The sequence below is a fragment of the Pyrgilauda ruficollis genome, unplaced genomic scaffold, assembly GCF_017590135.1.
Source record: "Pyrgilauda ruficollis isolate IOZ18807 unplaced genomic scaffold, ASM1759013v1 scaffold74, whole genome shotgun sequence".
In the NCBI taxonomy this organism is placed as follows: domain Eukaryota; kingdom Metazoa; phylum Chordata; class Aves; order Passeriformes; family Passeridae; genus Pyrgilauda; species Pyrgilauda ruficollis.
In genome coordinates, this window is record NW_024529266.1 from 1,293,506 (window position 1) to 1,309,907 (window position 16,402).

The window sequence follows — 16,402 nt, forward strand, 5'->3', positions numbered from 1 at the left end:
CTATATTGTTATTTGGCATTTTTCATGTTTCAAAGATATTATATTTGTTAATTTATGAATTGAAATTATTCCTTTTTTTTTTTTTTTAGGAATTTAGTCATAAAGCTACACTCTTGAAGAATGGCAAGATCAGAACCAGTAAAGGACAAATACTACAGAATCCAGTTCAGTGGGTTAAAGATCTACTAGGAAGTGATATTTCTGTGACATGGAAGTACGTGTGGAATAAGGTAGGCCTGATGTGATTCCCAAAGTTAGCAATAATGATTGGCTGTAACAAGTTTCACTAATCTAGATCTCCTTACTGTTATTAAAGCAAAAGAGGGTGCTAGCCTGAATTTTAAATATTTTCTCACTTTTAATGAATGAGCAGCAAAGAAAGTGTTGTAGCTACATAGCTGTATAGTGATGAACTCATCATGAATGTTGAAAGAATGTGGAATGCTCACACTGTAAGCTAAAAGAGATTTGAAAGAGTAGCTTTAAAAATTATTAAGACAGATAGAGAAGGCTGAAAGGTAGTTTGAATAAAAAGAAGCAAACTTACTGAAATGTCAGGGAGTCATGCATGACTGTTGTAAAAGCACTGGCAGAGTTTAAAGGGCATTACAGATGGGCTGTATTATGCTTGGGGTTTTTTTTCAATTAGAATTCAAATTAGCATAATTTCTCCTTGATCTTGACAGATGCAGGTTAGGCTTACAAGTGCATAAACTCAATTTTAAAAGAAAAATGAAGTTTCTACACCTATCATAAAAAAAAAAAAACCAACAAAAAATACTAATTAAGACAATCAGTTATCCATGTAGATTTCTTTTTACAGGTTACATATCTTGGGACAGAATTGTCAAAATTTAGTGTTGGTGAAGTGTCAGTTTCCAGTGACCTGGAGTTGCCAACACAGAAAAGAAATCCTTTAGGTACGTACTACTTAAAATCCAATGTTGTTCATAACTGAAAGCAGCAGAAGGTGATTTCTAAAGAACTTAAAGCCCAAAATTCCTCTATTGCTTTCTGATTTTTTTTCTGGGGTGTATGGTTATCTCTGATCTTGATAGTGAAATGTAAATAGTGCCAGAACTTGTACATAAAGTCTCAAAAAGTACACTTCTTCCATAAATTTGTTGTGTGAAGGGAATAGTTACTAATTATTTGGTTGCTATCTTAAAAAAAAAAAAAAAAAAAGTAACACTTTTTGTTAGAATATTTACTATAAAGTGAAGTTTCAAGTAAGCTGTTTTAATATTTTTTATTCTATTGCCTAAGCAACACTAATAATTAGGGGGATACTTAATTCTCTAGAAATAGGTAGTCAAAAGAAACAAAGTGCATTGATATGACAAAATGACACTGAACAATTTTTTCAGAACTGCTTATCAAACTTAAGAACTTCAGAACTTCTAATATTGATAAGCAATGTATTGTCAGGGATACACAAGTCCTTTTGGCAGCCAGTTGTACTTGGAATCCATAAAGCTTTTGGGCTTTTGGGATTGGTTCTGTTAATTTGATAAGACACTGCACTTCATGTGAGCTGGGATTTCAGTTTTTAACATACTGAAAGTAAATTTAAAGATAATAGTTCAAAAGAACTAACTTGATATTCAAATTACTGTGTTCTGCTGGTATTTGCTACAGGCTAAGTGCTTCCAGATGATGAGTTTATTTTTCCTTGCTTCAGTAACTTCAGTTTATACCAGGTGTAAGTGACTTAGATCTCGATTTAGTTTCCAAACTTTTGATAGGCCTTTGAAAATTTCACTAGTTCTTCTGAATTATTTGTATTGTAAAAAATTTATTATAAACGTTGTAACTTCTAGAACAGAGAAATTTATTTATTCAAAAACTATTCTTGACAACAAAAAGTCAGTCTGAAGATCAGCAAGCATTTTTCCCAAGCAGTCCAGGTCATCTGGAAAAGAGTATTTAAGGAAGTTTTTTTTGTGATATGTGATTTAAGATGACAGTAGCCACTGCCTAACCCATTAGTCTTAGGTGAGAAGTTGATGGAGGGAAAGTCAAAGTGTTCTCTGTTTCAGTTCCACTTCAGATACTACATGGCCAGATATGTAGGACATTAACAGTGCCTTAAATTGTTTCAGAAGATAATTAATCTGCACTGTTGTTTTGTGAGTACAGTTCTGGTCATTGGACAACCCTCAAATGGTTTCCAAGCTCAGTTCATGAGTTAGCTTGTTCCAAGTGCTTTTTCCAACAGATACTTTGCCTGCAGCCAGCTTGCTCAAAAGCAGAGGAAAGTTTGCTGGTGTGGATGTGAACTATTCTGTACTGCTTGCCTGGAGATATTCCCAGGCACTCTTTTATCTTTCTAATATGCTTAGGGCCTCTGTGTATTATATAGTAGAAGTTGTTTCTGCTTTTCAGAGAACCAAACTTATTTTTTTCTTTCCGTATTAATGATTTTTTTTCCATGTGTCCCAGAGCACTATTAAAAAAGAAGACTGGGACCTGGGAATTTGAGCAGTTTTGGACGAGTATTATTTTTAATGCCCGTCACTCATTCCCCTTGTAGCTTCCCATACCTTGGCCCAGTGTTCATTGAGCTACTGTGAGAAGAGCTTGGAGAAGTGGGAAGAAAATTATATATGCGGCCTATATATACCTAGCCATCTTGTAATAGAAAGAAGCAGCTACCAATGAAGCAGCTACCTGTTTGTACAGCCCAGTTTAGGAAGCGTGTCCTAGGAACCTCTACCAAATCAAGGCCCCTTGGCAAGAAGAGAAGGAGCTGTGGTTCTGTGGTGGCTAACATAAGAAATGATCCAGTTTTTTAGCTTGGTTGAGATTTATAAGGTGCTTCAGTGTTTATATAGCATCAGACTTCTAGCTACTTAGGGGTGTTAGTACAAAAAACTAGAAGAGCCCATGAAGTAAAGCAGTCCCAGACCAATGCAGGTATTTAATAGATGCAGTAGAGATTGCAATTTCAGAATTGGTCATCTAAATACTAAGTAAATTTCAGTGTACGTAGCTTCTTTGAGTCTGAGTCTTCAGTCTCTCCTAGGATCATGCTAGCAGATAGTAAGATTTAGTGTATTCAAGCCTGAGTGAAAAGTAAACAAAAGTGGTTAAGCAAATGAGCAGTACTTTTAGACTGTCTGTATGCAGGAAAACAGAAGAAACGATTATATGGCTTAGAATTTCTCTGTGCTTTCTGATACTTGTCATAATATTTGTTAAAAATGACCAAGAATAACAAGGATTCAGAAGCAGATGTCAGCTGAAGAACAGATTTGAGTTGTAGAGCAAATGTTGGTGTTAAGTATTTCACATTGAAATTCTGGCAAAGTGGCTTAAAAGAAAAGTTTATTCAGTTGTTACAGTAAGTGTGATGTGCACATTCATTTTGTAGATTGCTATTTCAGGAAGACAGTCTTTGGAAAACAACATGACTAGTCCAATTCTTGTGCTCAAGCAATTCCTTGCTGCCTTTAATAACCATTAGCCACCTGTAAAGATTAAAACAGCTCTTGTTCACCTATAGTTCATGAAAGGACCCAAAGTTGTATGGAAGAAGAGTGTTTTCAAGGGAATCCAAATGATTTCTTAATGGCTGAACCATAAGCTGATTTGAAAGGTTTATGTTAGTGTTATTTCACGTATGGAGTATTAAATTTTAAACTGAATTCAGAAGGAATGCTTGAAAGCAAGTGAGAAAGCTGTGCTATGATAGTACGTGATATGGTATGTTTCTGTTTTCCTTGAGGCAAGCAATGAAACACATACATTTAGTAAGCTACTTTTCAAGTTAGTTTTGCAATGTCTGTTGTAATTTTGCCAAGGAAGATACAGATTTTTTTTAAAAACCCAAAAAACGAGCCTCAGTCATCTTACAGCAGCAGCTATTGGGTTGGTAAAGGAGCAAAGGAAAATTTGCCCTTGCGTGTGTTAGGTGATATAAGGCTAAGTGAAAATACAAAGTAACAAATTAGGAAAAATAAAAAGCATAACTTCTCTGTGCATTAAACCATCAGTGTTAAGTGATACTTCTTGTTCTTTGAACAAAAGTATCTTTTCATGCTTTTAGGAAAGAATTTTATCACAAGGAACCACCAGCACTATCAGAATCCTGGTAATGGCTCCGCTGCTCAGCCTCCTGGGAGCTTTGACCTGAGTAATATGCAGCCAAACATGACATCACTGCCACAAACACAAGTTTGTGTGAGAGAGCTGTGTGCTGAAGGAGAAGCAGCTGTTGCCAGGGAATTTATGAGTAAGTGTTTTTTTAGCAGTCTAGAAAACCTAATGGTGGATGCAAGGGCCATACAAGAGATATGAAAGGAAAAAGAAAAGTAGGTGGCATGGAATTGATTTGTGTGTGGGAGGGAAAGAGTGCTGGGGAAACATTATTATACTCCTGAGGGTTTAGATTGATCTAAATGACCCAATAGCAGCATTTTTCAGAGCTCAATATGCTCAGCTCTCCTGTGTCCAAATTAGAAACATTTTGCTATTTTGGTGTAGTTAACAAGATAACTTCATATCATTTTGAGTGCTCAATTAAATGTCTCAAAAAATAATAGTATGGAGAAATGTCTTCTGGATTTAGATGGAGAAATATGATACATAAGCATTTCTAAATAATCTTGTGTAATCCAATTGAAAGGGTAGTGTGGAAATGCTTCTGAAGATGCTCTGACCTTTGTGTAGTTGACCAAGCTTGTAACTTTGTGTTTTCAATATTACATTTTTACATTGATTGCACATTAAACCCTATCTGTAATACTTGTATGATTTGAACAGTGCCTATTGCACTTCATTTGGTATTTTTGCCTCTACTGCCTGTGATTACAGTACGGAGGGATGACCCTGACTCACCACGGTGCAAAGTTAGAGTGATCAGCTCAAACCTCAGTGCCAGATAATACTGCACTGCCAAGGATACCAGCACTGAGCCAGGTCTGATGTGGGAGGCAGTAAGACAGAAAACTGAAGTGAATCTAGGCTTTGTTGGTCATTGTAAACTAAAAGTGCATCCACATTTTAAAGCAATTCTTAATGCTTCTGTACACAGGCCCTACAGCTACCTTGCAAAGAATTAAGCTGAAAAACCTCTGGAGAAAATATTGGTTTTTGGGGTTTTTTTGTTTTTCTGTTTTTTTTTTTTTTTTTTTTTTTGGGTTTTTTTTTGGTGGGGGGGTTGTTTGTTTGGTTGGTTGGTTGGTTGATTTTTAATAGAAGCAAACAGGCTTAGTATCTTAAATGGCAGGGCAGAGTATTTGGAGGAAGGTGGTCTTTAAAGTTACAAAAAATAGATGGTGTAGTAGATTGCTAGGTTTATTTATATCAAAAATCCCAGATTGAACTGCTCTTTGATATTACTTGAAAAGTAACAAAGACTATGGTTTATAGAAGTTATGTATCTCTGCTGAACAAATGAACAGCCGCATTGACATTTTCTCAAATATGCCTACTATTTGTGTTCTGCTTGCCAAAATAATGGTCTTGTAGCGTATATGGTCATTGTCACCCTACCATCTAGGTGCTCAGTCCTGAATGGAAACAGTTACAGCAAGAGTGCTGAGTTACAGTGTAGCAAAAGTAACCATTAACAGACAGAGGAGGTAATGCAAAATTAAAGACACATGTTATAATAAAAATTAATAAGCTGTAAATGTGTTCCATATATAACTTTTTGTTCATACCTACTATAATTACTCTGTCAATTGAAGGAAAAAGCTGCTGAACATGCAGTATAATACATAAAAATTTATCCACCCTCTCAGTTTTGACATCTCTGCCTTGTGGATCTCAAATCTTTTGTGTGAAGGTCTGAGTGAAAGCTTCTCAAGTTTCACAGTCTGACCAAATTTATTAAAATAAACTGTAAAAAGCAAACTCCTATTTCAGAAGGAGGTTTCTTTGCAAGCATCTCAGGATGAGTGCTTCAATAAGTCTCTTAAATTAAATTTTGTAAGCACTATGAGAAGGCCCGCAACCCATAGATGGATTTACTGCATTGGTTTGCCCTCTAGTTCTGTTTCCAAAGAATTAGGCACCCACACAATGCCACCACTGTTTTACTTTGTGCTAAATAAAATATGAAGGTAAAGCTCAGCTGCATAAGTTGGCTTTAAACTAGTTTACTTTGTGGACTTTACTAGTCCTGGAAAATGATAGAAGGGTAATTAATTTCAGTTTTCTTGATAGTCAGTTGTCCTGTCTTGTACACCAGTACAAAGTTGTGATGCTGAAATGGCTGACTTAACAGGAGAGCATTTAAATCCACGCAAATCATTCCAGTTAAATGAAACTTAGCTCTTATATGTGTCAGTACCTAAACAAGTATAAAATCAAGCTACCAAATAACACTGCAGGTGCATATTTGCAACAGTCTTCCATTATACATTAAATTGTAAACTTTTCAGGACAGGGATCTCATATGCATGTTTGAACCATTGAAGATACTTTGTAACATAATCCAAACAACAAATCTAGCCCATTACAAAATAATGTATTTTGTGCTGTACTGTACTCCACATCAGAACCCTGGGTTCTGGTTAAGCTCAGACAGTTATGTCAGAAACTATTTTCACTAGAAAACTTTACTATTCTCTTCTTTGTGTTTTTGAAGGAAAGCAGGAAAAGATGATGAGTAACATTAGTGGCTGAAAAGTCAAGATGTAAACTGAGAACCCCAAGTTTATTATTTCTAACAAAAATAGCATGACTTAAGGAAGTTGATTCTGTATATCTGAATTTTTTGGACTGGGTATTACTGAGGTAGTAGCTTACCATACTATTAATAACGGCAGCAGTGATGTGAAAGAGAAGTACTTGAAATATATAAAAACCCCCAGTGAACAAACCATATACAAACAAAAACCAAAACCCTGACATCTTATATGTATTTTTTCTTCCTTACCTATAGTAGAATATTCATCAACTACACTATGTCCCCATTTATGTGACTCTAAGAGACTCTAAAAGGAGATGAACTATATATTCTTTGTATTTTGTACTTGGGAAGAAAAGTGAGATTGTAGACAAAAATGTCTATCCATTATATTTTTCCATCTCAGGGGTATTTCAAGGTGCAACTATTACACTGTTCTCTCTTCTTTATGGCTTACAGACAAAATACTTGAAAGTACTTTTCAGTACTGTAAAGTTCCAGGCATTTGCTTTACGTGCTTACATGCTTTACAAAGAAGTGCACAGTTCTGTCTGCAGAATTTACAAAGCAGTATTTTCCAGTAACTACATACCTTGGCTAAGGTATAGGCTTCCTTCATCTTGCTTTCCAAAATCCTCTACCTGCTGTTATTTGACTGTCAGCAGGGTAGGAGGTAGTATGTCACATGATTGATTCAGACTTGAGCTGAAGTTTGAATCTGAATGTGGCTAGCAAGAGACAAACAAAAATAACTTTTCAGAGGGCCAAAAATTGTGGGTAGGCAGAGGGGGCTGGGAGAAGAAACAACTATCAGGGACTGCATGCCATGGAAACCAATTCTAGGGTATCTAATGTCTGTATTTCTTAACTGTAAGCCAGATTTTTCTGAAATTGGAAAATTACTTCAGAAGAAACCAGATGATACTGTGATTGCACAGAATCATAGGCTAACGTAGGTTCAGTGCGACCTTCGGAGATCTTCAGTCCAACCTTCTGTTCAAAGTAGGATGAGTTTCCAAATCAGATAAGGTTTCTTGATGCCTTGTCCAGGCAAATTCTGCATATTTTCAGGGATGGGTATTCCTGTGCTTAACCATGCACAGGATGAATTTTTCCCCAATATCAAGTTGGAAACTTGTTTGTTAAAACTTTTGTCCCTTTTTTTGGATACAGAAACTATGTTCTTCTAAGAAGACCAGCTTCTTAGCTGGACTACTTAAAACTGACTCCTAGTTGAGTGCTTTGAACATTAGTTTTCTGGACTTTTTACTTTGTGAAACAAGTGGAAAAAGCATCCTTTGATAACAGACCCATCTTCTTAATCAGCTGCACTATAGCATTTTCTACTGCTTTGGTGGTCCTGTGGAGACTGAGAGAAGATTGAGACAAACAGAACTGTTGTAGATTATCTTCCTGAAACACGTCTTTTCTTGTCTTACTTATGAAAGCAATAAATGCAAGGCAGTGTGAGACATATCAGCCTTAAGAACCTCAAGAGGCACTGGCTTCTGCTGCTTTGCTTTAGACAGACAAGACAGACTATTTTGACCTCACATTGGTATATGAAGTGAAAATATTTATATTACCTGATGATTTTATCTTGAAAAGTGTTCAAATTTTATCACTTTTTTATCTGGTTGGTGTTTTTTTTCAGGAATCGCTTTTAACTAAGTTACGACAAAGCTTTTAAACAAAACAATTCAGTTTTTCAAACACCGTGTGATAATAGTGTAGGAGAAGGCTCTAGAAGTTGTTCTGAGGTTGTACATAAAACTCAAAAAACAGCCACTATAGATTTTACCAGTGCATGAAAAACAGGAGCTGTTGGTTTTTCAAAGGGCTTTTCTGACCTGAACTGAAACTTGATTTATAACTAGTCTTCTGCTTCTTCCAACCTGCATTTCAGTCTGCTATAAACTGCAAGAATTTTAAAGTGTTCTGGTTTTAATGACCCAGTTTTGGAGCTGGAATTTTTTTATGCACTATCTTGGCACATTAATATCAGGTTTTCTAAAATAGTTAGAAATTATTTTAGAGAACCATTTTCCTTTCAAATGAATATACAAGTTAATCATTATATAATCAAGCGTACAACAACAACATAATAGTTTAGAAAGAAAGAATCATATGCTGGGAACCTCCACCCTCGTAGTCATACCAAGAAATTGTCTCCTACAATTATTTTTAAAGCAATCTTTGGGTCTTTTAATAATGGATACTAGTATATACTATTGTTGATGTTGAGTTCAAAATCATTGATGTTTAAATACAGTGATGGACTTAATTGAGAAACTGAAAGGTCATCTGGATAGCTGTGTAAAAATATTTTTTAATAGAAAATATATTTTTAATAAGAAAAATGGAACCAGCCATTTTGTTTTATTTTAGAAGTACTTATTTTATTTTATTTTATTTATTTATAAATTCAGTCTTGAAGATAGATTCTTTTTTGAGAGGATGTGCACAGTTCTTGGTTAGTATTGGCATGTATGTCAATTATACTTCTCTCACCTTTTGGGGAAAAGATAATTTTACATTTGTAGCAAAAAAACAGCTACTAAGATTTAAATTGTCATTTTGTTTCTCTGAGTGACTATTGAAACATTGCTGGATTTCTACAATACATTGGCAGGCTTGACTTGGCCACATTGTTAAATAAATAATGTAACAGTATCTTGATGCACCAATCCAAGGTACCTGAAAAATAATAATTCAGTATATGTCACATAATAAGCATTTGTTACTGTGTAACAGCCATATACCCCAGGATATGTAGGAGAAGAAACAGTTACTACATAAGATCATGATGTAGGCAGAAGGTTAGTGGAAAATAATATATTTGTATTACTTATCTAGGTAATGCTCTAAAAAAGCCTATAAAGCAAGATTTCTGTTGTACATTTTTCAGACATTTAGAAACAGATGAACTATTAACTGTGTGTCTTGAAAAAGCATAACATCTTTGGGTTCATTTGTGGGAATAGTACTTCTACCATATGAAGCGTAAAGTAATGTAAAGATTCAGCATGAGCCTTAAAACTGATGCTTTAGAGTAAAAGGCATGAATACTTGGTCTCTAATCATACCTGCAAGTCCTTTTATTATGCAGACACAGTGCAACAAGAAAGGCCACTGTTATGGAGTCGTTCAAAGGAAGAATGATTCTCAACACCTAATATTTTTTTCTGCTTTATGACATTGCTTTTACCAATATCACTGGATACATAAAAAAACCTTGAACTTCCAAGGAATACTATCTGTTTCTTTCTCAAATATGCAGTTTTATCTAGAAGGAATGGAATGAAATAATGAATTGTGAAAGTATGAATTAAATTCCACATTACTGCTATACAGATTTCACTTATATGCAGATGATGAACTAAACCTATAGATCATCCATGATGAGTCATGCCTGATGTGTGAAGAAACCATAAGCTAAGGTACTATCAGGAGGTGCTCTATGTCCTTCTGGCACTGTTATAGCTGTTCTATGAGTTATCTGGTCATTATAATCCATTAAGAAGCTTCCAAACTGAAATCATTTATTTATTATTATGATGCTATGAATAACCTTTGATAATTTTTTTCAAAGGTCCATAATTACCAATGCAAAAAATGCAGTGTGTCATGATTTAGGTCACTTGATAGATTAATTATTGGGGAAAACGTACTTTCAACATTGGGACGGAGATGAACACAAAGGATCACAATGAAGTTAGTCAAAATTCCTGCTGGCCTGTATCTTGTAGTGGGTGGACACCACTTTAACTTTAGGTGTCTGATGACATGATTGATCTGTTCATTAGAAGATCTCTCCTTACTGATTGGTTGTAAGGACAGACACTATGGACTTCAGCATTTACAAGAGAAGAAAAGAATTGACATCTATGTCATACAAAGTGAATCAAGAACTCTGGGGAGACCTGAAAAAAGTGAATGAATTTAGAGGGAAAAAACTACTAAATTACTGGGAAAACATTATGTTTTGTCAGATAAAGTTCTGGTCTTGCAATGGCAATCTGTCCACACACGTCTTCTTCCAAAATACCAGGTCTCGACCAGCTTTTCTTTCCATTTGATAGGTCATGAATACAAATTTTTAAAAACCTGAAGAACACAAAAGGCAGTTACTTGCTTTCATTCAAGCCTCAGGAAAATATTAAGTAAAGTTTCTCTCTGTAACAGAAACCAGTGATACATTCTAATCTTAGGAGAGAGTAAGAGTTATATGTACCAGGCCATGTGTCTGGATTAAAGGGAAATAAGGCATAGGAAAACTTTAGTTTCAGGCTAAACTAGTAAAAAGCTCCTATTCCTCTAACTGAGATTTCTTATTTTTTCTTTAATAATTGTAGAATATAATGAACCAGTACCATATTGAACTGCCCTGGTGAACTTTTCAGCTTAGTTATTAAATTTCAGGTGTTAATCCAGGTAGTGTCCAGGTTCAATGTAATAGGTAAAAGGAACACTTAACGTGAAAGAAAAAGTTATTTTCAAAATTATTACTAGCATGGGCAGCATCATTGTGCCTCAGTCCAGTAGCAGCCTTTTTTTAAAGATTCAGAAGGCCCAAAAATGTTGTTTATATGAAGTGCTGGCTGTCATTTCTGAGGCCTTACTTGGTCTAAATAGACAATGCCTGTTGGAACCCTTGGATTGTGACTGATCTTTTCTAAGTTCTTGAGGGGAGTGTGGATGAGGCCCAAGAAACTTGAAGGCACTTAAGACAGATTTTTGTTCTATTAATATTCTGCTGTGGCAGTTTAGATCAAATACTGTCACCTTTAAATGTGTTGTTCTTAGATCTTTTTGCTTACGCATTTGTTGCCTGTGTCTAGGCTAGTTGTGCTGAACCAGATCCTTTTGAGTCTCAGAAGAGTAAAATCTCCTGTGGCTTTGCCAGATACTGCAAATCAGTTAATCTTTCCCTCAGATCTGATAATCAGCATTACCTGTCTTATAGAAGCATTGAAACTGGATTTACTGATCCTTGTAAATTTACTCAAATATGTTGCCTAAATTACAAGAGCATTTAAATTCTTTTACAGATAATTTACACCAGTAAGATAATTGTAAAATACATAACCCAGTTTTTGGATAGTTCCCATACCTTCTTGCTTGGGAAAAATAAGGTAGATACTATTGAGATTTTTAAGACCTGGTCTTTCAGGAGCTATTTGAGTGATCAGAAAATGCACTGAAGTGCATCAGAAACTCTGCACTGAAGTGACAATTTCCTCTTCACTGACTAACGCTTATGCAACTGGAGATTATAGTCTGTCTGACATTCATGCAGTTGTACCATTAATGGAAATTCTCCTTAAATACAATTTTCAGATTCTTAGCAGCCACAGCAGACAAGCACTGGTAGAGATGCAACAAAATGGAAACACAAGTTGAAAATATTTAGAGTAGTTTCAAAACTATAAGACTAAAATAGCTGCCTTCAAAGACAGAAGGGATGTTGATAAGCAGGATGGAAAAGCTGTCAAGAGACAACATGTGTTTTCCCCATATTTATTGAAAAAACACCCTCATTCTGATATTGATACTTTATCTTACTGTTCATGAAGATGATAAAAGACTGACAGAATAGGACAGCAAGGGTGGAAAAACAGAGAAAGGCCCTGCTTATGTGTCTAAATTTACTAAGTTTGCTTCTGTACCTGAGGCACTGAGTTTTGGATAACAGTATAGGAAACTTTCTTGGCTGATTACAGCCTCTAAACTGCCAATCTTTTTTAAGGGGATTAGAGTTAACAGTCAGCAAAATGCAGGAAGGAAACATCAAAGTGCATATCAGAAGATTAAATATAGTAGCAAAGGGAGAGAGAAAGGGGAGAAAGACTTGAGAAAGAAAAATGCAAAGGAAAAGAAATCATTGGTGTCAGAAGAAGAAACACGGGAACCAAAATACTGACTCATACCTACTGGGGAAAATTACTGTCTGTGGATATTGAAACTTTTTTATCAAACACTGGTGGCAGAACTGAGAAAGGCAGCTTTAGGATGTATAAATTACTGTGGTTTTACTAGATGTTAACTGTTAACTCAGTAATCTAAAATTACTGAGAAGTGGAGAATATAGAGATTAGATATGTTAATTATTCACTTAGGTAAAGTACTTATGGTGGAATAGTGATGTTTAATCGACAAAATGTTAATCCCGTAGGTAAAACATAAATTTGACACAAAGAAATCAACAAAGAAAGTTGCTGCTAAAAAAGGTGACTTCAATATATGTATTTGGTCTTATCTCTCTTACACTTCACATTTGAGTTGAGAATTTTTAGTCAGTAAGTTAAATCATTGCAGTACAGAGAAGAGCCTTTCCAAAGTAAGAAAACAGCATCTTTTCTCCACTTGTGATCTATCAATACAGGTGTTAAATTAGTTACAGGCTTTGCTAAGCATTTTCCTTTTACTTGCATACAAAATGTGGAAATTTCAGAACAAAAAAAAGCACATTTTTTCAACAAACTAGAGCAGGTTGAAGTCATGCCTGTAATGCCATTGTATACTCAGCATTAATGAAATTTTATCATCTCAGTTTCTGCCAGTTTATTTTCTTTTAAAAAAATTGCAGGCATACTTTATGATAATTTTTACCTGAAATTGTCTTTAAAACTATTTTGTGATTTTTTTTTTATCCAAGCATTCCTTGTACCCTTTAAAACATCACTTCTAAATGAGTGTATAAGTTGGCTTCTTCTGGTGTGACTAACTGCTGCTTCATAAGTGTGAGGAGTGTTGTGATGTAACTTTCCACGTTGGTCTAGTGTGCAGCCTGCCCATCTTTGTTGCAGTCAGTGATACTTAAATATATTCCAGATATCAGAGCATACATTTTGTTCCATTATGTACTGTGTTACGTGTACTGAGCAGCACCGAGCTTGTAAGACACACAAGACTATTTGCACCTCTGAACACCAACCTCTCTCTTCTAGTAGCAATTTGCTGCTTTGCTGGCTTTGGGTGATGTGCTCCTGGAACTCAGGAAATGGCAGGAAAATGGTCACCAAGACATGGAATTAAAAGATCTAACACCTGCATATAGCACTGTTTGTTTTAGCACTGGCACCATTGATGTTGTCCATTCAGTGAGTATATTTTTCTTCTTAGAATTGGTGTAGGTGACAGAAATGAAAAGTGGTGGTACCAAAGAAAGACTCTTGGATGGCATGTGATAGCCCAGTAATAAGTACAAGCTAAATGGCCAACTGATGTCACTTCAAACCTGTTTTTTCTGCCTTTTGACAAGGATTTATCTTGACTGATCTAATAATCCTGAAATGCTTCTTGAGGATATTTGAATGTTGTTTGGACACAATATTTTGTTGCGGTTTGTTATTTTGGTTTTGTTGTAGGTTTTTATTGTTTTTTTTTTTTTTTTAAACAGAAACCATCTCCACTTTCATGAGAGTTCTCTCTCTTGACACCATCTGCTATGTGTGACAGTTCTGCCCTCACTGGCAGTTTTCTGTGTTGGGCTGGTTGTGGCAGCTCAGAAACTGTGTTACTTTGTGCAAGGATACTGAAGGGAGGAAGTGGGGATGAAAGATGCATGAAAGCAAGTAACTCTGAAATCTGAAATTCCAAGTGCCTTTTGGAATCTGTGGTGTTATGGATCAATGTCTTCTAATATTTCTTACTGGTGGATCTTTACAATGTTACTTTGTTACTGATTTTTAACAGTGAGAAAAGTTCAGCTTCTCCTGTTCTGACAAAAGTAATTTAAATTTATGCATTGCAATAGTTAATTCAGTCCAGCAGCTACTCAAATATTGAAAATACCTATAGTTCAGTCATGCAATTCCTTCTGTACATGTCTACACTTTCTTTTTATAAAGTTGTTTCAGGATGGGCATTCTTTGTGAGAGAGATTCCTTATTTTGGGGAAGTACATTGAACATGTCTCTTTTTAGACATAATACATTAAATTCAAGCAGTACTGAAGAACAACTACATTTTCCTATTATATAATGGGAAGTGTCTGGGATGGCTAGCTTCCTAGGCTAGGCACCAGGAGGTGTGGTGTGGCCCTTGTCTCATTGAAGACTGGGTCTGATTGAGACATACTGGTAAGGTATCACAAGTCTTACCCCACAAGACTCCTAGGGTACATTACAGACTCTTAAGGATCACTAAGATTTGCAAGATTCTCACAAACTGCAAACATCTTTTTAGGTAATAGTGCCAGTGATTGCTTTCCATTAATCTAATTTACACTCTGTAATTATTTGCATTCATTTTCAACAGGCTCTTCTGTCCAGTTCAACTCAATGGAAAGCCTGACACATTTTCTTCAATTCCATGAGATAGTAATGGCACATAAAGAGGAGTTTCTACCGTGCTCTGCAATGGAAAAGCACTGGAGTTTCTATAAAGAATGCAAAGATTTTGGATTCTAAAGACTTCTTGAGTGCTAATACATTTTTCTTTGCCATCACTTACAAGTAAACATTTGAACTTTAGAACTAATTACTTTGCTGCTGTCATTTTGATAAATCATTTGTCCAGCACTTGGGATGATAGAAAGTTTGTTTGGGTAAGTGAGGAACAGGGAAGTACTTAGTAGCAGGCAAAGATAACTGTCAATGTTTACTCTTGCACTGCAAGATTAAGAAATGGGGAAGTAGATAGGACTTACACACTGATACTCATTGTGAATTATATTCCAGGTTGATTACTTGATATGAACTTTTAAGTTTTTATTTAAGATTAAAGTAACTGCCCATGCTTGATGGGGCAGGACAGAAAAAGACAGGCATCAACACTCACAGTCGCTTCTTTCACCTAAACCTGAAACTGCTGTGGCTGAGCATGTGCTATCAGAAATGGCAATGCCTGTTTGTGTAGTAACATAAACTGTTAGGTTAGGCAAAAAATCAAGATGAGCAGCCTTGAAAATCATCATCAGCTTTGTTTTATGTGGCATATATATACATAAAAACATTTGAGAAGGGGGACAGGTGCTCAGAGAGGTTAAAAGAGGAATCTTAGGCATTGGAAGTGCTCAGGAAAATTCCATTCATGTTCGAGCCAAATCTCTCTGATAGGCAGAAAACGTGCTGGCATATGACAGGAAATGCAATTAGCCTGTTTGTGGAACATGAATTTTTACAGGTAACAGCATCTTAGATATTCATCCCAATCTCTGGGAGATTTCTATTTGTTTAAATTTTACAATGTTTGAATCTGCTTTAGCAGCATATTTGTAACAGACTTGACTGTTAAGAGAGTTATCTGCATTCAGCTGATATTCTTGCTCTTTCTTTCTTTGGATTATAAGAAGAGATGGAATAATAGTACCTGCTACTCTTAACTCTAGTGAATAGGATGGGAAGTATCTCCTGTTAATACATAATGTCAGCAAGCTGTTTGGAGTGTGAAGAGCTCTTCTGCAAAGATCTGATTAGTGTCTTAAACAGAAGTTGGTTTAGGGAAGTGAGAGGATTCTGATGTGCAGAGAGCTAGTACTATGCCCTAGAATGCATGAGCAATCATAACCTGATGGGCTGTAAGGATAAAGAAATGCCAATGGCCTGGAAGTCAGAAAAGGTAAAAGCTGCTGAGTGACGGGTATTTTGTAAAGTCAGTTTTGCAAGAAAGAAAATGGAGTGTTCTCACAACTGCAGCAGCAAAACAAACCTGAAGGCATATTGTTTCAAAGGAAGGGCTCATTCAAATACTGTGCTTTCACTGAAAAGTAAAAGGTATTTGACTGTTAAAATGACCTCTGAATTACATGTTTGTTTGTAC

The 16,402-nt window shown here is 35.6% G+C and overlaps 1 protein-coding gene across 1 annotated transcript in view; it reads left to right on the plus strand.

Annotated features, from left to right (window-relative positions):
* The window catches only part of ANKRD31 (ankyrin repeat domain 31), a 62,963-nt gene extending 47,912 nt beyond the window's left edge, over positions 1-15,051 (plus strand). Inside the window, exons 23-26 of the mRNA XM_041486080.1 lie at positions 90-230; positions 824-920; positions 4,049-4,234; positions 14,900-15,051. Coding sequence (XP_041342014.1) covers positions 90-230; positions 824-920; positions 4,049-4,234; positions 14,900-15,051 — 576 coding nt within the window. The remainder of the gene's footprint in view (positions 1-89; positions 231-823; positions 921-4,048; positions 4,235-14,899) is intronic.
* The last annotated feature ends 1,351 nt before the right edge of the window (positions 15,052-16,402 follow it).